This window comes from Gouania willdenowi, chromosome 6 (assembly GCF_900634775.1).
Source record: "Gouania willdenowi chromosome 6, fGouWil2.1, whole genome shotgun sequence".
NCBI lineage: Eukaryota > Metazoa > Chordata > Actinopteri > Blenniiformes > Gobiesocidae > Gouania > Gouania willdenowi.
The window spans coordinates 3,063,591-3,088,297 of NC_041049.1; the positions used below are offsets into that span (position 1 = coordinate 3,063,591).

The window sequence follows — 24,707 nt, forward strand, 5'->3', positions numbered from 1 at the left end:
CCCTTCGAACTGTCTGACAGATATTGGAGGACACTTATGGACACTTAGGTGCTTTCAATGGGGAGTTTGCATGTTTTCCCCGAGCTTGCTTAGATTTTCTCTGGCTACTACTGTTTCCTCCTAGTAATAGGATGAGAATGGGAATGAGATCATTGTCATCAGATGATTAATTCAAATGAAAACAGATTGAAAAAGAATCTGACAAAGAGTGACAGTAAAAATAAACTCTAAAGTGGTTTAAACTTCCTCCTTAAACCAGCCGAGTTCAGATGAAAACTCTTATTTCCATCCTTGACATTTTAGTGACTCACAAACATGGCACTCCATCAACACACGGCCCTTGAGGCGCTCTCCTTGTTGCGAGTTTAAACCAAGATAAAGTGGATTTCATTTGTGGCTTTCATTGCGACTCCTCACGGCTAATCTTCCTTCATCAGCACAAGCTAACACACAAAGACAGCAGCACACAGTCTCTTCTTATCCACAGAGAAACACAAGGACTGGTGCACGACTACGCCCAGTTGGGGGGAGAGTCACACCTTTAGGCACCATCGGCCTCGACAGGAAATATCACACCCTGACCTTCCATCACAGCCCCCACCAGGAGGTCTGGAGGAGGGAAAGGATGAGCCGACACAGCCTCCTTAGCAGAAAAAACACCAACAACTACAACCATGTTTAAATAGTAAGTTATGTGCTGAACCACAGCACCATGGAACATCTGGAACCAGGTGGAGACGGTTTGCTGAACAGATCTTTATCTTTACTCGTACAGTGTGTAGATTTAGGTCAGGCACAGCGGGGGCAACAAACATGTGACTTGATCTGATTAACTTCATGTCAAGATTTAGAATAATGACCAATCTGAGCATCAACACAGGAAACAAGACTTTTTGCTTGGTTTTGTGTACTTATGGAATTATCTCTGGTATTTTTCTGTCATTTTGTGAGTTTTTGTTGTAATTTTGTGAGTTTTTGTTGTCATTTGTGTTTTTGTTGTCATTTTCTGTATTTTTCTGTCATTTTGTCAGTTTTCGTTGTCATTTTAGGAGTCATTTCGTGAATTTTTGTTGTCATTGTGTGTAATTTTGTCATTTTGTAATTTTTTGTTGTCATTTTGTGTGTTTTTGTTTTGATGAAAACTTCTACTGTAGGTGATATATTTTGTTTTAATCTTAAGCTGATGACTCTTCTTCTATACTTAAAGCTCCAGATAGTGTTTATTATCAGAATAATAAAGGTTAATGTTTAATCTAATCTCCAGAGCTTTTTCCTTATTTTTTCCTCTGAATGTTTATAAATTCAGGAATTGGTTTGACGTGCTCCCTCTCACAAAAAGCACTTTCCATTTGCTTTGAGCTGCTGATGTTAAAGATGCAGCGGCTGCTCTGGGACTTTAATGGCTCGTGGTGGGGTTCCAGTTTGGTTTGTGCTTTGGATAGAAATGTTCCAATTTCCGAGGCTTCCTTTGAGCTTCCACAAGAAGATGAGTCAAAAATAAAAAATAAAAACCAAAAAGCTAACAGCAGCTGCGGCTCTTACAACATGCAGACGTGTTTGTTCTGCTCTCCTTACATCATTATTTGTAGATAAAATGGGACTCTGTGGCATTGGGTGCAGAAAGATGAAATGCATTGGACCAATCAGTGGAAAGGGGCGTAGCTTGGCTGCTTATTTTCTGTGATAAATACAAGATTAGCCACATTGTTAATGCAGTAAACTTAATTCAAAAGTAGTGTTTATTAGCTAATTTAATTAAAAAGGCTAAATTCACATTCTAAAATGAAAAAAGCAATTTGAACCATCTTTTACTTTCTCTTTATTTAAAAACGAGCATCAACATGACACGGAAATGCCTCCATTGCATATTTTGGGACAATATCACACATTGACAGGCTCTGTTTCCCCAGAAAAAGGGTGATTGAATGTCTAGCAAGTGTAAGAAAACTGACAAATGTGTTTAATTTAATTTAGTTCATTAATTTGTTCAAAATCTCGCGCTTCATGTTACGGTTCAACTAGTGACTGTGTTATCCTGTGACTGAAAATGTTCATTTGAAGTGGGATTTTAAAGGGATCCTCTACTGTTTTTACAAATTATGCCTCAATTCTTCCAAATGTACTTGCTATTAGATCTATGCCTAACAAAACACATTATTATGCACCATTTTCCTAATTTCATATGGTGCAAAATAAAGTTTTATTAGGCATAGTTCTAATAATATGGACAATTAGAAGATCTTGGGCCACATTTGTAAAACAGTAAAAGATCCCTCTAATGCGTTGTCATGAACAAGTGGTTCAGATTCTTATGACTGCATTTAAATCTGAAAAGGCTCTGGTACTGTACTGTACCACAGTGTATTAGCTGAACTAGAGTTGAATTTACCTGATGACACGTCACAGCAGAAGCATCTCCAACCACGCGCCTCTGGGAGATTTCGTGCAAAACGTAAGGGGCATTCGCTTGCTGGAGTAAATTAAAGATTTCACCAACAATGTTTTGGAACGATATCACACATTTCTATGGGATTTCTTTCGTTAAACGAGGGGCTGAGGGTAGAAAGTCTCGCAAATGGACATGTTAAAGCTAAGGACGTGAACCAATGAGCTTTCTAACCCTCACTCTAACCTTTAAAGTTCAGCTCAGAGGTTCAGTCCAACTCGCTTTCTGGGAGCCGTAATAGGACGTGGAGCAGGTGAACGTGTTAATCAAGGTTCTTCTTTTGTTTGCAGAGAGGTGAAGATAAGTACGAGCTCGTCTGAGGTGAGATCGCAGGAGCAGTTTTCTGCAATCATGCAAATAAGACAGGACGGGGCAGCCGGGGTCGTTTCTGCAGTGCATGCTGGGAAAAGAACACCAAGGCAGCAGTAGGGAAGGAATATTAATGCATGCAGAGTTCCTTTTTCTGGACAAACAGCAGATATACACTGATTGATGACATTTCTCAGGATATCTGGAGGTCACAGCAAACATGCTCTTTTCCTTTTTTTTGTTGGGAGATTAGGTGGGAAAGTTGAAAAGTCCCTTATCACAAGCCACAGCAGCAGTTTGGGCTGAAATCCTTTCAAAGCCAGACGTTTACTTCCAGCATCGCCTTCCAGCCACGGCGGGGAAGTGATGGCCTAAGCTCAGTGTCCGACGGCCAGATGGTTTCCTGTCAGCTTCAGTTCAAAACAACCATCAAACATCTCACAGCAACCACAACAACAACAACAGGAGGAGAAAACAGAGCGAGACCAACTGCATCAGTGACCCAGAGGAGGACAGAGATGCCCTTGAACTGTTTTAGTCTAATCAATGACCCAAACTACTGCTTCCCATTAGAAGACATAATAAAACCAGTCTCACCTCTTGTGGTGCCCACTTCCAGGTCTCGGCGTCTCCTGTGGGAGAAAAGAAAAGGGAACAGTTTTAAGTTGAGAAGATTTTAACCTTAAACAAACACTTTTACCTTCATTATTTGGGCTGATTGTTTATGGAGAGGAAAAAGAAGACTGTGTCACATTGAATATTTGTACAAAATACTGCATTGTTTTTACAAATTTGGCCTAAAATCTTCTAAATACGGTGGCTGGGAAATGTCAGGTGAATGCATTTACAGAAACGAACCCAAATGCAAACAGGTCACAACACGAATGCAAACCGGCCACAACGGAAGTGTTTCCGACGGACCGGTATTACAGTCGGACGGGTATTATGATATGATAGCCTGATATGAAAAATATAAGAGTATCCTAATCAACTTTCACTTACTTTCATACGCGTTTCGATGTCTTCTTCTTGTTCTTAACTGTTCTGGTGGGTTAAAAACATCCGCCAGAAACATGTCCGTCTGTAATACCGGTCCGTCGGAAACACTTCCGTTGTGGCCATTTTGCATTCGTGTTGAGACCTTTTTGCATTTGTGTTCATTTCTTTAAATGCATTCACCTGACACTTCCCGGCCACCGGGTTTCCGCAACGGAAGTGTTTCCGACGGACCGGTATTACAGACGGACACGTTTCTGGCGGATGTTTTTAACCCACCAGAACAGAGAAGAACAAGAAGAAGACATTGAAACGCGTATGAAAGTAAGTGAAAGTTGATTAAGATACTCTTATATTTTTCATATCAGGCTATCATATCATAATACCCGTCCGACTGTAATACCGGTCCGTCGGAAACACTTCTGTTGTGGCCGGTTTGCATTCGTGTTGTGACCTGTTTGCATTTGTGTTCGTTTCTGTAAATGCATTCACCTGACACTTCCCAGCCACCGTATCTAAATGTACTTAGAAGAAATACACCTAATGAAATGCATTATTATGCACCATATTCATTATATTACCTTTTAAAAATGGGACTACTTTACAGTTTTAGAGCCTGTGTTTCTCTATCTTGAAATAACGATTGATGATGTCACAAGGCTCCACTGCCTGTAAACATGCCATTGTTTTCTATTGGAGTGAAACATTCATTTAGCAGCTTTTTCAGTCAAAATGACAACTTGTGCTGCTTTACGTTGCTCTAAATAATTAATTCAAGATGCTGATTAAGCGAGTAAATCAGGGACTGTTGAAGGATTCCCACCCAAAAGGACTTCTATCCTCAGGGTTTGTGCATCAACAGTCCGTGATTACTCACTAACTTCAGCCACTAGAGTGTCAGCCACGCACTGTTTAAGGACGCATTTACATCAACGTATCCTAGAGCATTTTAAACGCATTAGGATTTGTTTCCTTAGGAAGTCCACCTCCTTTGGTCAGTGTGAACACGCAAACAAAGTCTAGAGTGGATCAAACAAGAGGAATTCCAAAGTGACTATTTCTGCCGTACTTGGAGCTTTTCCAATAAAGGAGCACCGTGAATGCAAACGCTCTCGAAGCAAATAAAACAGGATGTATTTATTTATTTTATTTATTTATTTATTCAGTTTTTTTCCGACACGGTTGCATTCACAGAAGTTTTGTTATTTCTCTTTTTTTTGTTTTGTACATGTTGAAAAAGGATTTGAGAGAAGCATTTTGCTTATCTAGGTCCCGTCCCCTGTTTAAAACACAGAAAATTTACATCAAAGCTTGTCTCTCTGGTCAAACAGTCTTTGGTTCTTCTGAGCACAATTACAGTTTTTTTTTTTTTTGTAGGATCCATTCTCATCTGTAGTCAGTGTTGTCTTTTTTTATTCCTCATCCTCTCCATCGTTGTTCGTGTCGTGCTTCTTCCCTGCAGATTTCAGCACCAGTTGATATAGTCCATCTCTTCGATGTGTTGATCTCGCATTCTTGTAAGAATGTGTTCCGAGTTTTTTCTTTATATCTAGTCAAGTTTGCAGCTTGTTTTGTCTCTGCATCAAGGCTATTCCAGCTGGAGATAGCTCTATTGACAGTGCTGTATTTTCCAATGTTAGATTTAACCCTTTCTTGTATAAACACATTACTATGTCTTAGTTCATAAGCAGTTTGTTTGTATATGAAACGTTTTTGTATTTGATATGGGAGTGTTTTAAGAGAAGCCCTAAATGCTAGAATTTGTGTTATACTGTATTATTTCTTGCAGTTTTATCTGCGATGACGTAGAGCGCACGGCATTGTGGGTGATCAGGTGAGCCAGCGACGGCACCAAAAGCACGGTAACTTGTTGCTGTTCCATTGTTAAATGTTGTGAAAGAACAAACCCTAGAAGGAAGAAGTTTGTGAGCACTCTACAGCGCTGGCTTTGACTAATAGATGAGAGCCTCTTCTCCAGGTTTCTGTTTCTCTGCCTAAAGTCTCCACTTCAGTAACTGGTATATAGTGCAACTTACAACTGTCCCAGACTAGTTGTGCTGCGAACCATCAATCAGGAACCGCCAGCTCCAGCATCAAGATCAGGCTGAATGCTTCACTCCCATAGAAAATAATGGGATGTTTACAGGCAGTGGGGCTGTGTGACATCAACAATCACAATCATTCAAGATGGCGGAACAGAGGCTCTAAAACTGTAAAGTAGTCCCACTTTTAAAATTCAATAAAATAATAATTAATATGGTGCATAATAATGTGTTTTGTTAGGTATAGATCTACGAATACATTTAGAAGATTTTAGGCAAAATTTGTAAAAACAGTGAAGGGTCCCTTGTGAACAGTGATTCCCAATCTGGGGGAGGAGCACGCCAAGGGGCGTCAGAGTGTACATCTCATTCTGGCTCCTGTTGATTTAGCTCTCTGATGTCTTGTGTCTTTCATCTCTAATAAACACCATGTTAAACATTCCTCTTTTCGTTTATGCCCAAATCCACTAACTTTAACGCAAACCGATGTTCAAAGACTTTTATCAAAACCTCTAATTTTCAAGTTTGCACAATTGCTAAAAATCATCCGGTACTAAACAAAATATAGAGTATAAAAGGGGCTTTGATTTTCTCTGATTGCAGAGAAACAGACGGAAAATAGCGAATTCACTTCCTGAATTTAAAGTGGCAATATTGTTAATCAAGAGAAAAATCAAAAGAATTTTGCAATCTGACGCTGCTTTATATCACACATTTACATGCAATTATTTTTCATGAACGGGTGCCGGTCAGTTTGACGGAAATGTTAATTCTTTCATAAAATCAGATGCAATATGAAGAAATAGGAACTAAAGTTGAGTGTTGCTTCACTCACTTTCTAATGTATCCAACGCTGCTGCTTCCTTAGTGCAAAGAAATTACTTTCTGCTTTTTTAATGTGCCACTTAATCCCTAATAGAACACTGCTTGATTGAATTAGACGTCCCCACTTTGACTAAAAGTGCTTTTTCTGATGTCCTTAAAAGCAGACGTGCTCCATACATCCCCGTCCAAGCCTCCCTTGGGCTGCGTCGGCTCACAGAGGACACCAAGGATAAATGTGTCTTCATAGAAAGCCTTCAGGTGCTTTTTCTCCTCATTATTGAACAATCTTGGGCTTGTTTGGATGAAGGCAGAGTTGATGACATGACAGGAGTCGTCCCCGAGGGAGGACAACCTCAGCAGAGAATGACACTGTGAGACTAATACTCCACGGCTCTTTCCTGAGGTCTTCAGCAAGAGACAGTCACGGGTTTGATGGAGGAACCTCCGATCGGTGCAACTCCATCAGATGTGAAGGGCCGAGGCACAACATTTTAAGAGATTAAAAAAATGGTGTGATTAAATAATCCTGCTATGTGATTCATTAATTTATTTTTTAAACGTACCTAAAAAATGCTGAGAAACGCCCCCAACTTGAAGTATTTTAATTTAAATTACATTATTGTGACAGATCAAAACATTGCAATATAACAAAGTGGCTTTTTAAAGACATTTATTGTTTGTTTTTAACAAACTTGAACAGATGCAGGTATAACATTTACATTCCACTGTATTTGACACTAGTCCCAGAGGCTACGTGTCATATTGATGTGTACTTTTGTCAACCTCCAAATAATAGAAAATACAAGTAAAATAAAACGTCATATGTAGTGCTATAATTTAGCACTTATAAACAGTAAGAACACTTGTTGCTTTTTCTCTCCTTCTGATAATAATATTTATCCAGTGAGTTTGTTGATTTGTCAGACGCAACATGCAGCCTGGAGCAGTTAGAACTGTCCACGCTAGCCTCTACATTGAGGTGGTAGCGAAGGCTACAAAGCTCCGGTGATAAGGCAAACTCCTTCTTGTATAATTTGCACACAACTCGGCTTTGGTTTTACATCTGCAGCTTTTAAAAACCAAAATTGATGCAAACAAAGCTGCGCAGCTCGGCAGTTTCAGGGTAGTCTCTCTTGTAAATCAGTATTATGGGTATACCGGGAACTCTTGAAATAAGAATGGTTCTGAGCTGTTTGGAGTGCTAAAAAAAAGTGATTAATGGCGTTATTTGTTTTAACGCGTTAATTTTTCCTGTAATTAATTAATCTCAAATTAACGCATTAAAGTGACAGCCCTATTAATAACAACAAACATGCAGGGAGGTGACTGAGGCTAAGACAAGACCAAGACCCAGACAAGACCAAGACCCAGACAAGCCAAGACTAGACCGAGTCAAGCCAAGAAAAGGCAGAGACAAGACCAAGACAAGGCTGAAACAAGACAAGACGAGACCAAGAGAAGGCTGAGACCGAGACAAGACCAAGAGAAGGCCGAGATCGAGACAAGACCAGGACCAAGACTGGGACAAGCAGAGACTGAAACAAGAGCAAGACCAAGATTGAGACAAGACGCAAGACCAAGGGCGACCGTGGCTCAGGTGGTAGTGGGTCGTCTTCTGATCGAGAGGTTGGGGGTTCGATCCCAGTACCTGACTATGTGTCGAAGTGGTCCTTGGGCAAGACACTGAACCCTAAGTTGCTCCTAGTGGTCGACTAGCGCCTTGCATGGCAGTCCTGTCCCACTGGTGTATGAATGTGTGAGTGATTGGGTGAATGAGCTGATATGTAAAGTGCTTTGAGACTGCTTCAGTGTGGTGATAAAGCGCTATATAAATCAAGTCCATTTACCATTTACCAAGAATAGACCGAGACAAGACGAGACCAAGACTGATCGAGACAAGCCAAGACCGATATAAGACAAGATGACACCCGAGGCAAGCAAAAACCAAGGCCATAAAAATCTATTTCAAAAACCATGACAATGTTGAACAGTGAAAGAACATTCTCTCTTCAGATTCTTTTAAATACATTTGACAAACAAAAATAAGGTGTCTGCAACTTTATTGATTACTTTCACTAAAACTAAAACTAAACTTGAGCATTAAAAAGTATTTGTCAAGTGAATGAACAGTAAGTGTTGAGAGGTATTTCTGACTAGAAATAAGATGGATGGTCCCAGTTTTTGCAGGTGTCTGACACAAAAGGCAAGAACATTCAGTTAGGCAATGGGAAATGTTTTCATCAAAATTTCAACATTAATTAATCAGAAACAGTTGAAGACTAAATAACGTAAAATATACAGCCTGAACAAGTTCAGTAACAAAATAGTGTGTGTCACTAAGTGTGTGTTATCATGTTCTTCTCCTTATTATCACATTAATAAAGTCAACAGAAAACCCAGAATCCAAGACAAGACCGAGAAAAAATGCTTTTGAGTCCGAGACAAGACCAAGACCTTTGAATGAATGTGATAGTACAACACTACCAGTTAATGCATTCCAACACTGATGTCAGCCCAGAGTTATCAGTGTCTGTAATTTCAGACTTTACCTTCAACTGTCCTGAAATGACGTTTATCGTGAATACTTTAAAGATGTCCGCCTTTCTCTCACGCTGATAGACCACTCATTTCACAGAAATCTGTTAGAATAAGTTGCCCGGAGGTGTGGAGAAAAGGAAAGCTGTCTAAATGTAAATGTGCAGATATTCCTTTACCTCCACAGCCCAGTTTGAATAAAACAACAAAATGTACCGTACACAGCTGACCTGGAATGGAAGCAGCTGGGGTCCCACAAAGGAAGGAAAATGTGCCATGTGGCTATTTTTTGAAAACGGAGCAAACCATTGAACAGGTTGATGTTTCCAAGATGAGTAACTTTCAGTTGGATTAATTCTTACATTTTACCGTTTAACTTGGCCCATTTAAATGCAGAGAACATTTCTTTACCCATGGTGTTCCTCAAGAGTCTGTCCCCGTCCTCTCACTTTAGAATATACATACTGCATTGCCACATACGTGTATGATACATTTGTATATTTGTTATTAGGGCCACATTAAAATAAAAAGAAATCTGAGCACTACGAGTTTAAAGTCGTAATATTTTGAGAATAAAGTCATAGTTTTATTAGATTAACTCATTCACTGCCAGCCATTTTCAGAGCAGCCAACCCCATAATGCCAGGCGTTTTAGATGATTTTCACTGATCTTTCAAGAAAATTTTGTTTCTAGCTTGTTTTGTTCTTCCGTAATCAGCAGTTGAAAAGTGGCAAGTTTCACACAAATTGTCAGTTTATGACAAAAAGCGGAGAAAAACTTATTTCTGAAAAAACCTGTCAGTGACTTTGAAGCATTTTTTTTTTTTTTTTTTTGCTTTAGGGACACCTCAACATTGGTTTCCTTCTATAAAACTACAAAAACAACACTGAGACCAGAATTTTGATTTTGAAATTATTATTATTTTGCTATCTAGGTCAGAGTTCAATGGTTTGCTTACTGTATTTTGGCCTTCCTCCAAGTCTCTCCCCCGTCATTCTCCCCACACGCAACTTCCTCCTCCACACGGACATGCTGAGTCTCACCGCTTGCCCCGTTTTTTTTTTTTGTTTTCTCTCACCATCGCGACACTCAATAGTCCATTTAGTTCCACACATGATTTGGTTGAGTGTGCGCTGATGGGAACTTCAGCATCAACTCTAGTTGCGCCATTTTCTATCTTGTAAAATCTATCCTTATTCTGCGTTATTTTATTCGTACATTATATCATTAGTACATTACATTATATGTTATCTAATTCTACGTAATCTTTACGTAATTACTTTATCTACATGATTTCATTCTACTCTATTTTAATCTCCCTCATATTAATCTATATGATCTTTTTCTCTGTTATTTTAGTCTGTCCTACACCATCTTATCTTATTCTATGTCCAGTTATCCTATCTTAACGTTCTTTTAGCTGTATATCTGTAATCCTCTGAATAGTGAACGTACGTGTGGTGTAAACATGAGTTAATGTCATTACAGGAGTGAAAACCCGACACTGCATTAGCACTGGCTCTGAAATCAGGCTAATTACAAATGCTAATGAGAGTTGATTAATGAGAGCTGTTTGTTAGCCGGCTTTGGCTCTGTAACGGGAGCAGACGATGCCCAGGAATGTTCCTTACACTGCGGCTGGATCCAGGAACAGGTTTTTCCCTGGAGGCCTTACATACCTGAGGTCTGATAAGCAGCAACATATGCCTTCATATCAGATACACGTGTGTCCACATGGTACAGAAGAGAACACCAGCCTCAGTGAGGACATCTAAGACGTGCAGTCAGGAGAGGAAAATAATAAAAGTCGACATTTGTTTTTCACATAATTTGAAAATTTTCCTTCCATTCTATGAAATTAGAGGAACTTGTCGGCACTGTAAATATTACAAGTGTTGAGTTTCCATAATCAACATGAAGTTCATAATGTGAGTGTAACGTGTTTCGATACTGCTGACTCATCATTAAACCAGAGTGAAAAAGCGTTAATGAGAGGCAGGCAGTACTCTGGCTGTGTAGGGGTGCTCCTGAACCCAAAGATGACACAATTTCTGGGAAAATAAATGTTTTCCCACAATGGACATTTTTTTCCTTTACACCTTTTATTCACAACAGACATTCTATTATTCATTATTTATTTTCAACATAGGGCACATTTTTGTCTGTTTTCTCATAATGTAGCAGCAAAAATGTAGTAACTCTTTTTGGAACATCTTTTTAGAAGACGACATTTTATTTTGTAACAGACGTTTTTTTCGGAAGAAAAGACGTTTTGTTCTAACGTACATTTTATCCGTAACTGCTGTTTTTTGTGACTTTTTTTATAACAATACTATGCAATTGACATTTTTTTCGCAACGCACTATTTTTTGTTAAGGACTATTTTTTTGCCATGGACTTTAAAGAAAAACTTTCCCGAAACAGACATATTTGTTTTAGTTAACATTTTATCCGTAACTGCCGTTTTTGTGACTTTTTTTGTAACAATATTATGCAACGGCCATTTTTGTGTCTGTGCAACATTTTTTGTAAAGAACTATTCTTTCGCCATGGACTTAAATAAACAAATGTAAATATTCTCGAAACAGAAGTTTTGTTTGAACGTACATTTTATCCGTAACTGCCATTTTTTGTAACAATATTATGCAATGAACATTTTTTTCGCAAAGCACAATTTTTTGTAAAAGAATATTCTTATGACATGGACATGGATAAAATAAAAAAATCCTGAAACAGACGTTTTGTTTTAATGTATATTTTATCTTTAACTGCCATTTTTGTTGACTTTTTTTGTAACAATATTTTTTCCAGTGGACAATTTTTCATAATGAAACTGTTTTTTCACCATCGACTTTTTTCTTCTTCACATTTGTTCTCGATACAGACATTATTTTTTTTACATGTATTTACGTCCAGGAGAAAGAAGTATTGTTTCAAAATTCCTTTGAAAAAACCTGACACACACACGCACACACACACACACACACACACACACACACACACACACACACACACACACACACACACACACACACACACACACACACACACACACACACACACACACACACACACACACACACACACACACACACACACACACACACACACACACACGTGTCATTTGTTGACGTTAACTTTACGTAAACACACATTTTTAGCTTTGACTCGTTTGTGTGACAATCTTCCCGTCGCTGATAAATAACGGTTGATCCTTTATTTGGAAAAGTAACTCCAAAGCAGCAGCGCTGATTTCCATTTCTTCTTTTGCTCCGATGGCAATTTTCCCGTCATTCAGAGGAGCTGGAAACAAACACGGAGCGCCGCCTGTTTCACTCCACGCACAGCTGGGCGCTCTTCATATCCTCCTGTGCCTGATTTCATATTCAAAATCAGAGCGTTGCACTCGCAGCCAGAAAATAAATAACTAAATAAATACAACTAAATCACACAGCCGCATTCATCAGACATGAAAGACTTAAATTGTGAGCGTGTCAATCTTCGACTTTTATTTTCTTTTGGAGTCTTTATGTTCTCACATCATTTCACGACTGATTGGAACAAAAACGTGTCTTGTTTTATTAGATCCACAGTTTGGTGTTTGATTCTCAAACAGTGACATTTACACACACTCAAACACTGCTATGATGTATGTGAGGACAAACCGACTGCACGACTGGACATAGTTCTCCAATAGAGCTGAAACTAACAATTATTTTCATCATCGATTAATCGGCCAATAAATTAATCGATTAATCAGATTTTTTTTAAAAACAGTTTATCTATAAAGCACATTTACACCCTGCTTAAGCTGATTAAACTGAAATAAAAGTGTCTGACGTGTGACAAACAAACGCTCGCACACGCAAGTCATACACAAACACTGGCACGTGCGCGAACACAAACACTCGTGGTGTGCACACAAAGACACTGCACTTGCACACACACACCTGTGGTGCGCACACACAAACACTCTGCGCGCGCCCACAAACAATTGAATCGAGAATTGGTTTGATTCAAGAATTGGTTTGAATCGTCATTCAGTTTGAATTAAGAATCGGTTTGAATCGAGAATTGGTTTGAATCAAGAATCAGTTTGAATAGAGAATTGGTTTTAGTCGAGAATCGGTTTGAATTAAGAATCAGTTTTGAATACAGAATCGGTTTGAATAGAGAATTGGTTTGAATAGAGAATTGGTTTGAATCAAGAATCAGTTTGACAGATTTTCTGAAACACACTGTAACTGGTATCTGAAGCGTTTTTAATTGTTTGTGACTGAACATTGATGTAAACAGCATTAAAGCTCTGTTTCTGCCACCAATTATAATCATCACCAGTTCAACTGATACACCTGACATACAAACGGTGCTTTATTTCTGTATTTATTTAGTGGTTTGTAAATAAAGGTTTGCTAGGAGATGCTTTGGTGAGGAGGTGATAACGTTGTTGCTGAGCAGCCTGTTGAACTTTCTTCAAAGCTACAGCGTCCTTCCACATCCTGATGAAACACTCAGACACAGCTCTGTCCTGGTGTTTCCCAGAGCAACAGCGCCTTACTCTGGCCACTATGATCAAAGTCTTTTCTACACACTTTGTTGTTGCTCCCGAGGTAGAAAAGACAAGATGGTTGTGGTTTAGTTTGTGACAGAATCTTTACTGAGACGAGAACGGCTTCGCTCCTGACACTACCTGAGCTTTGAGCAGAATGCACGTTGGGAGTATCAGATATGATGGTGGTTATTATAAGTGGTGATTTAAATGCTGTATTTCAGTCTCAAAACATTAAAAAAAACACTTCCAATGACGGCACTGCATTGTTTTTGTCAGAAAAATAAACATATTCTAATATTTGAAGTTATGGACAAAAGTATTGATACCAGTTTGGGGTTCAATTATAATTGTAATCAATTAATTGATAAATAATTACAATGACGTAATTATATTTGTAATTGCAATTGGAAAAATCTGTTGCTGTTGTAATTAAAAAATTTAATCACCTCTAAAATGTCTCCAGAAAATACACCATTTCACCCACAAATAGTTGCAATTACAAATATTTTTGCTATACACGTGTTTATTTCCTTTATGTGCATTGAAAGAATGCTAAACAAGCTGAAAAAAAGCCAAAATATACAAAATGTTCCATAAAATAAAAATTAAAAACAAAGCCAGTTACAATGTATAAATAAAATTATGTTATATTTTTATTATTATTATTTTGTGTGAAATTATTGTCAATTTATGTTTTTTTTTCAATGCACATAAAGTAAATAAACACGTGTATACCAAAAACATTTGTAATTTCTGGAATAATTGCCAATACATTTTCGTCCATGAATGAATGTTCAATAGTCAAACCTTGGACCTAAAACAAAACACATTAATGCACATTTTGGGTTGGATTATACATTGTTATTTAAAAAAATATATAATTTATATAATTTTATTATTATTAGTTTTGACACATTGAATATACTAAACCCTACATGCATGTGTCGTTAAAATATTACAGTTACACGTAATTTTTCTTTGTAAACAGATGGTCAGAGACAGAAATGTCATTTCTCGTGTAAAATCTGACATAATGAGTCAATATGAAGGACCTCACCTCCCTTAATGTATAAGTTATTTTGACGACGTGTGTCGGATCACGCCATTTATGCAATGCACACGCGCGCACTAAGTACTGATGGACTCCAGGATGGAACAATAACACAAACCAGTGGTCCGTAGGGGTTGGGGGGCCCTGAGTCTTACCGCTGAGGAGTCGAGGTCGGGCTCGGCTGACATGGACTCGTTCTGGAAGGTGTTGGCCTGGACCAGCTCCTCTTCCTCCCTCCTGTCCTTCTCCCCAGCATCGTCATCATCGAGCTCGTCCAGGCTCTGAAAGAACGAGATAAAAATAATAAACTTTAAATAAATAAGAAGCTGATTTTATTTCTACTTGTGTCCTATGTATTTTATTTTGAAAAAATGCCCTTTTCCCCATCACTCAGGGTCACACTGCTGTAGGAACACAGTGTGATACAGCTGATACACACATATTTTTCAGATGAGGCTGAAAAATTACCAACAGTGAGGTTAAAAAACACCCGTATTGTTGCACATTCACACAAAACAATAGCAGGTAATCTTACAGCGATCCAAATTATTATAAAACAAATGTTTTTAATTGTACCGGTATATTTTCCTGTATTTTTTGTTTTTATTATGTGTGTTTTCGGAGTCATTTTGTTATTCTTTTAGTCATTTTGTGCATTTTTTTTTGTTGTAATGTGTGTTTTCGGAGTCATTTTGTTAATTTGCCTTCTTTGGCATATTTTTGGAGTGATTTTGTGCATTTTATTATTGTTCTAATGTGTGTTTTTGGAGTGAATTTGTACATTTTTCTTTCATTTTGTGTATTTATGTTGCTGTAATCTGTATTTATTGGGTCATTTTATAAATGTTCCTCTCATTTTGTGCATTTTTGTTCTTTTATGTGGTTTTCGAGTCATTTTTGTGTATTTTACTGTCGTTTGGTGTAATTTTCTCTCATTTTGTGTGTTTTTTTGCTGTATGCTCATGTTACATTGAATTTGGGGGCTGTACAACCCTAGGGCCAATGTGTCCCCCATGTCTTAATGAGTGTCACGGTGTGGCTTATTGAACAAAAACAGGCAGCGTTGGGCTTTATGACTGATTTAAAAAGTCACTCATGGTGTTATAAGCTGTAAAAAAGGAAATGAAGTCTCTAAAGTGTGTGTGTGTGAACCTCAGGCTCCATCCTTCCCTCTGTGTGTGTCTCAGGTTTCTCCTCTGCAGCGGCGTTGTCACTTCTTTTTACACACGTGAGCGCGCACTGACTGATCTACGGAGACAGTGGGGGTCATTCCCACAATAACAGGCAGCGACCTGTGGACGAGCACATCCAGGGTTCCCGTTAATCCTCCTCCCACGTGATCAACTTCACTTCCAGGAGCCTCGGAACAACAGTCTGACCTTTAACCCCCTGAGATCGTCAGAGGGGAATTGATTTTTTTTTTTTTTTTTTACAGGAATGTCGTGTGAAAACAATAAGAGTGAAGTGCAAACATTCCTCAGACAGGAGTGAGGTTTCCCTCCAGTGTTGAGTGGATTCCTGCCTTTATCTCGTGGAGGAGGAGGGGTTCAGACGGAGCTTAGCCAATGGGCTTTTCCTGTTTCTCACTGCATTCAGACTGTGACCCAGAGGAATGCACGTGTTACAAACTAAAGACTCAAAGCTCACAGTGTGATGTAATACAGGGCACACCAGTCCAGTCCACTCACACACAACTACACAGGTTTGGTTTACCAGCTTCTAATCAATTAACCAGTTAAACCATTAAAATAAATCAAATACGAGGCTAAATCCACATAAACAAAAAAAGACTGCAAGAAAAATACACAAAACTAAAAAAAATGCATGAAATGACAAAAATACACAATATGACAAAAATACACAATATAAGATACATAATATAAGAAAATACACACAAATAAATACCCAAAATGACAGAAAAATACACACACAAAAAACAAACACGAATTGACAGAAAAGTACAGGAAAAAAAACAAAAATACCCAAAATGACAGAAAATTATACAAGGCAACAAAAATACACAAAATGACAACACACAAAAAACAATAATACACAATTCGACAAAAAATACACAACAACAAGGAATACACATCAAATGACAAAAATAAACAAAATGTCTTGTGTAAGCCACAAAAATGACAACAAATATGCACCAATGATAAAAAACCCATAAAATAACAAAAATGCACAAAATGACAGAAAAATACACAATAAGACTGCACAAACAAAAACAACAACAATAAGAACACAAAACTACAATATACAATTAACTCCAAAAAGACAGGAAACAACCACAAAAACACACAAAGTCTTTGTTTCTTTATTAAATGCTCAGATCAATTATTATTATTATCTAATGCTAACATGAATGTTAATAATTACACTTTGTGGCCCACGCTGTGATAAAAGTGGTCTGGCGGTAAATCAGAGCAAACCCGCTTCTTAAACTTTTGTGCCTTCAAACATTTACTTTAATAAAAATGTAAACAATTGGAACCGAGAGCCACTTCCTGTGTTATCAGGTCAAAAGTCAAAGCCTGAGCAGTGACTCAGCGCTGAGCAATGTGAGCCTGAGAAGCTTTGGGTTTACTTTGGAGCCGCTCGCAGCTCATTTCCTTTTCTTTTTGGACCCAAAGAGTCGAGCGTTTTCCAAACACAGCGATCCGTGAGCGACCATATAAGGAAGGTTTGAGCTCCTCAGACGCTGAAATGTGGACGCTACATTCCTCTGATGATTCCAAACCTTGGACTGTGGACCATTCGGAGCAGGAAGAACTCCTGGTTCTGATGAGAATATAAACCTTTCATATTTACAGTCAGTCACTGATGATGATCTCCTGTAACACCAACCATCACCACCAGAGGCAGTGTTTAGCACATCGCTAAGATCTTATTTAGGTATATTTTATACTCTGTTACTAGAGATATTACTCTTATTGATTTAATATGTTCATAGTGTTATTGTTATTTTTCATCAATTGTAATTCAATTCTAAAGTTAAACGTTTAGATTGTTTTCCCCTGTTTTTTATTACTTGCAGATGAATTCATTAGTTTCTTCTTTTTTTTTAATTAAATTTTATCTTAGGATGAATTTATCAGCTTTTTTATTTGCAATGTCTGTTAATTTGTCAGTTATTTCAAATAATGTAAGATTAGGATTATTTTTTATTCAGATTTCGCAGATTTATATTATTTTCTTTTATTGGGGAATTCATTTGACTTTGTTATAAAATACATTAAGATTATTTTAAGAAAATATATTTATATGTAACTATATACTTGTGTCCTTTATCATTTTTAAATTTAATGCAAATTTATCTTTTATGTTTTATTTTATTTTCATGGTAAATTTATTTCAGTGAGTTGCTCTTTTCTACTTTGTTTATTTTAGGACAATATTTCTATATTTTATAAAACACACAATGCAGATTGCATTGTGTGTTTTCTGTAGTTTTCTACCCTGTATCTTAATTATACAGCACAGTTTTAATACTATTGCAGATTTATCTTTTATTTTATTTTAATGGAGAATCTATTGGTCTTTTTTTCCTATTTTATCAAGCATATATTTCATTATTTTATTTCTATTTCACGCTATGTTTCTCAATTTAGTTAAAAACATTTTTAGGATTTATTTTGTCATTTAAAACAAGATTAGTTTTTCTGTCGTTGCTTTGTTTTATTTTTTACAAACATTTTCATGAATTCACATTTGAAATGTGTTCCTGAGGCTCTAATCTTCCTCAGCTGTAAATTGCTGCTGTGATGGATTCCGACGGAGGAAGATGAACGCGGCTCGTTTATCAAAGTCAATGAAGCCACAAAGCAAACGTTTGAATTACAGCCACTGATTTAAGGAGTTTTTCCTCCCAGAATATGAGCAAAGAGCAGCCAAAAGTCAGAGCATCAGTTCCTGAGATCTCTCTGCCGTTCGCCAAGTCACGGACACCATGAGGCTCCTCCCACTTCCTGTTTACAGCAGGGAACGCTGCTTCCAGTCTGATGCAGACACTTAGCAACCTGTGGATCTGTAGCTCCGCCCACAGGGCTCTGGGACCAATCATGGAACTCCTCTCACCACTAACTCTGTCACCAGTCTCTTTCCATTCAGTTAAAGTATTCAGCTAAACCTGAGTCACTCTGAGTTGATCCGGATCATTAGAGTCCGGAATGTTTCCAAGTGTGTCCACGACCCAGGTGCTAGTACCGGAGCGAGTCCTTACGATTCATGTTCTTAACCCGAATCTTTTGAGTCCTGTGTGGTTCCACGTGAGTCCGCTGCATGGGTCCTCTAAACAGATCTCTAGAGTCTTAACTGTGTCTAGTGACTCAATGACTCAGTTCCTACAACAGGATCGTTGGAGTCCTGATTCCTGACTGTTTCTACGGAGTCTGCTACTGGGATCCATAAATCAGTTTGTTTGAGTCCTGACTGAGTAGTCGGCTAAACTAAGTCATATAACCTGGATCCTTTAACCAGTTCATAAGAGTCCTGACTGTTTATGAGGAGTCTGCTAATGAAGTCAAGATATAAGCAAATATTTCGAGTCATATTAATCTTGACCATTTACGAGGAGTTGCTACCCGGATCCTATAACCAGATCTGTTGAGTCCTCACTGTTTTTAGAGAGTTAGCTACTCAGATCTTTTAACGGAATCGTTTGAGTCTTGACCTGTTATCGAAGTCATATAAGCAAACATTTCGAGTCATTTCAATCTTCACCATTTACGAAGAATTACTACCCAGATCCTCTAACCAGATCTTTTGAGTCCTCACTGTTTCTAGGGAATCGGCTCCCCGGATTCTTTAACTGAATCGTTTGAGTCCTGACCTGTTATCTAGGTCATATAATCTTTTGAGTCTCTTGAGTTTTTTTTTTTTTTATCTTAACTCTTTACGGGGAGTCGCAACCCGGATCCTTTAACCCTTTCGTTTGAGTCATGACTGTTTTTGAGGAGTCGCCTAATGAAGTCACTATATAACCAGATCTTTTGACTCTTTTTAATCTTGACCATTTACGAGAACTCTTGAACACGGATCTTTCAAAAAGCCAATGAGTTTTATCGAGATAGCTTATTATTACCATGTTGTGTGTGTGTGTGTGTGTGTGTGTGTGTGTGTTTTCTTCACAGGTCTGCCTGAAAACTCATCACCTCTAATTGACTCGCTGTGAGGTCGCGCTTCACTGATACCTGCGCCGTCAGCAGAGATGTGCTAAAAACCTGCTGAGTCATTGCAGACATAGAAGCAGAAACTGCAAATCAAGAGAAGAGGTTCATCATGAACTGATTATTGAAGTCACTCAGGCCACAAAAAATAGTAAAAAACAATAGATTCAATGGAAAGTAAAAAAAAAAAAAATCTTGCTACACAATTAATTTTTCTTGTCCTTTATTTTTAATATATATACTAACTTTGTTTCGCTCAAAAAGCACATTAGGAATAATAGAAAGCATACAGCACAGGTAAAATGCTGTGCTTCTATTTTAAAGAGAATCTATTAATCACACATAACACTAGGGGGTGGTATTTTCTGTTTAGTTTTCTCGTTTTGTGTACTCCTGTCTGTGTGTATTTGTGGTTGTTTTATGCATTTTTGTTGTGGTTTTGTTTTTTGATGTATTTTTGTTGTAATTGTGTGCATATTTGGAGTATTTTTTGGATCATTTTATAAATAAAGTTTTTGGATCATTTTGTGCACTCTTGGAGTTGATTTGTGTGTTTTTTGGGTTGTTTTGTGTATTTTTGTTGCCATTTGTTATCCAACATGGATGAAACGTGTGTGTGTGTGTGTGTGTCTGATGTGCATTAGAAAAAGTCAGTGTGTGATGAATGCTAAGAACCAGTTCCTTCTAGGTTGTAGCACCTCTAATCTCTCCCAGCATCTCACACAAACATGACCCACAATAGAAAGAGTCTAAAAACATCTGCTCACTCACTCACATGTGCTGTCTGTCCCTCAGAGAGACACAGACTCAAGTTGCTGCTAATAATTCACGAGGTGTTTCGACACTTTGAATGGTTGGAAGTTAAATCTCTTTTAAAGCTCGTTACACTCCACAGTGTGACGGATAAGAAGAGGATTTTCTTCCTCGCTGAGGGTTAATAAACACCTTATCTCATGGAGTGTTTTATCAGAGCGTTACAGCGTTGACCTCTGACCTCTGAGGAATGTCTGGTATCTGCTCAGACAGACACGGGACCTCAACATGAGGTCAGAGTGTCCGATGGAGGACGTAGATGTTCACAACTTCATATTAGTGTTAAATCAGTGTCAGTTTTGTTTACATTTCATCATCTTTCTCCAAATCAGACTCATTACAGGCTATTAAACTTTATACAATCATGCCAAACATGCTTAACATGGTAAATAGAGTTAAATAGTCATTAATTTTATATTTATACACAGCAAAAATGCACCGAAGCAAACTACGCTTGCTAAAGCTAACATTTAAACCCACGTTTTACAGTGAAAAACAGTGAAAATGTGTGATATTTTCCCCAAAACATGTGGGTTTAGGGTTTAGTCGTGTCAGAGATAATTCCATTTCGCGAAGACGCTTCATATTATGTCAGCATTTTTGTGAGAACTGGCATGATTTACGTCTCTTTAGCCAGTGGTTCTCAACCTAGGGGTCTGTGTCACGAGACACAGGGAGGGGAGGTCGCCAGATGCCTTCAAGAAACTAAGAATATTTTCTGAACAATTTGAGCACATTTTTGCTTATTTTTACACTTTTTCTGCAACTCCACCAAACTTGCCATATTTGAACCTATTTTCTTCACTTTTTCTTGCCATATTTTTGTTCCTTTTAATGCATTTTTGCTACATTACCAATTTCTGACACTTCTACATCACATTGCAATGCCTTTTCTGCACATTTTTCCCCACTTTCAAGACATTTTCAGCACTTATAAACCCTTTCCTCCACTTTTCCACCTAACGTCACATATGTTGAGACACTATTGTCACTTTTAAAAAAATTCTTTTTACCATAGTTCATGCTTATTTTTTGACTATTTAAACCCATTTCTCACACTTTTAAGCCAATATTGACACTTCTGAACCCTTTTTACCACATTTTCTGTCCGTTTCTGTCCACTCTGATTTGCAACTTTAACCAATTTCTGTTGTTTTTAAAATCCCATTTCACCACCTTTTCCACCATTTTTGGCCACTTGAAGGCCATTTTATTTCTAATTAAGATGATTATATATGCTATGGCCTAAATAAAAAGTAAAATTCCTGGATAACAGTGGATATTATTCAGATGAATAAATAAATGTGGTTATCACAGATTCATAGAACAATGGACCATCATTTTACTGACTTTATGGCTGGACCCCAAAAATCTCTCCCCTTTATTCCCCCTTATAGATGGTCCTGTCTCCACATGACTGTTCTTCAATGTTCATGTTCATGTCCACCTTCAGCTACAGTGGGGGTCCCTGCTCTCTGGGACTTTTATTTTGGGGGTCGGGGGCTAAAAAGGTTGAGAACCTCTGTCTTTGACCACCTGTTAGTGCAGACAAATTGTGTGTAACTTTGTGATTTTTACCCCAAAAAATGCATGTGAGGCAAAATTTCACTCAACTTGGCTTAATAAAATTTGATGAAAAATATTAAAATAATAATACCAATATTACTAAAAGTGTTGAGTATATACATTATCACAGTAGACATCAAAAGCAGTGTTGTTTATGTCTCTAGTAAGATGGCAGCATAAAGCTAACAACCAACACGAAGCACAACAGCACAGGTTGCCACGGTTACATAACAGAAGCCTTTAATGATAATGGTCTCATGCAGCATGTGAGCGTGGCTCCTTCTTCATCCTGGTTTGTTTGACTTCAATGTAAACAAACAATGACTCCACCCAGCTAACGCAGCCCAATTAAAGGAACAATGGTGGTAAACTTTAGGCGGCACCTTCGCACACGACTAGTTAAATAAAGTAAATTACAACAGGCAGAATAAGTGCCTCCAGATTTACTGCATGAGCATCACACAGTGATTAAACCATTCTACTAAACATTCAGGTTTATCAAAAACACTGCAATGTGCAAAAAGCATACAAGAATGTGAAGAAAAAATACACTATTCACAAACTACAAAGACCACTATAAACATGTAAATGAACCAGATAATTATGCCAAACGATAACACACAAAATAACAACAAAAATACACAAAACTGTCTAACAAAAATCACACAAATTGACAAACAGAAATACACAAAATAACACAAATCAATTTACCATAAACATATAAATAAACCGGAACAATATACATGTATGAAACAACAAAAACACACTAATCGACAACAAAAAACACACAAAATAACTCCAAAAACACAAAATGACAACTAAAATATGCAAAATAACAAAAACATACAAAACCATTAACCATAAACACACAAATAAACCAAAAAATACATAAAACTATGAAAACACACAAATCAATGACAAAAAAACACACAAATCAATGACAAAAAAAAACACACAAAATGACAAAACACTCAAAATAAATGAATAAACCAGTAAAATATACAAAACAACAAGAAAATTACTCAAAAAACACAAAATGATAAGAAAAAGACAAAATGACAAAGTCTAGCATAAAATCCTGCTCTACATAATCTTGTATAATTTCAGCCTGTTGTTCCCTTCACACATCTGAAGCATAGAAATGACAAATGAATAACAAAAGTGAAACTAACCAACCATATTAAGCATGTTCGACACAACTTAAATTAGCTAAATAGCAAGTAATGGCATTAAATTAAGGAAAGATGATGAAATGGAAACAAAATGGACATGGGAGGTTGTACTTTTAATGTGAAAGGACTGCTTCCTGGTTTCAGAGCAGTAGTAACCTGAGGGCAGCCGATGGCAGTGCTCAACCAACCTGGCAACAATGTCTGGGCCCTTGTGTCACACCTGGTGGTAAACACAGCTGCTCCTGTTCATCCAGCATCAAAACGCTGTCGTGGAAAGCATCAAAGTGGCTGACCGCTCACATGGGCGTGTGCACGTCTGTCTTTGCTTGTGTCAACAGACGATTAGCAGCTAGCTAGTTAGCCACACTCAACTACAAAGCATCTCTGCAGTGGAGACAAGCAGAGGCATGTGCTAACGGCTAGCTTCTTTTTAGCTCCATTAGCCGATTGTTATGCTAGCAGACAACTGATCAAACCACAGAACAGACACAACTGCTCATAAATGGATTAAACAGCTACAATCAGTGGCAATTAGGGCTGGGCAATATGGATCGAAACTCACATCTCGATATTTCTGGTCAAAATGTTGATATACAATATAAATCTAAATTCTGTTTTAAATTTGCTGATACAAAATGCCACACAGGCACATTTATGTTCCACTTTAGTATTTTTCTCCTCTAAGGGACAGCACGTGTGAGTGAGTTCTGTAGTGTGGCTTGTTTAGGGGAAGGTCTGGATTAGGACACACTCAGAAATACATCTAACTGTGCTTTAATGTTCTGAGAAGTAGTGAAAGTAGCAACTCATAAAATGAGTATTTTAATACAAAATAAGCTGTAAAATAAAAAAATATATAATCCATATAGGCGATAGTGTCATTTTTGATACAGTCAAAACAGAAATCACAATACATCACAACTTTGGATATATTGTCGAGACCTAGTGACACTGGAGACAAATGCTAGTGACTATGCTAAAAAGCTTCTATGGTAGCTAGCATTAAGCCTAGCTAAAGCAAAATAATAATAATAAGCACAATGAATCAGAAAATAATCTTCTATTTAAATGGGACTACTGCTAATGCTAACATTCAAATGTACCAAAAATGTAAAATAAATACATAATAACTAGCATTAACAGAGGCTAACTAACAAATAACAAACCAAACCAGGAAAAGGAAAATTTAAGGATTTCATAAGAATTTGGAGGTTTTTCAACAGTTTAA

The 24,707-nt window shown here is 37.6% G+C and overlaps 1 protein-coding gene across 1 annotated transcript in view; it reads right to left on the reverse strand.

Annotated features, from left to right (window-relative positions):
• Positions 1-24,707, reverse strand: part of pawr (PRKC, apoptosis, WT1, regulator) — a 58,129-nt gene that overhangs the window by 8,004 nt on the left and 25,418 nt on the right. Inside the window, exons 2-3 of the mRNA XM_028450602.1 lie at positions 14,913-15,038; positions 3,353-3,387 (exon numbers count right to left, since the gene is read on the reverse strand). Of these exons, the coding sequence (XP_028306403.1) occupies positions 3,353-3,387; positions 14,913-15,038 (161 nt within the window). The remainder of the gene's footprint in view (positions 1-3,352; positions 3,388-14,912; positions 15,039-24,707) is intronic.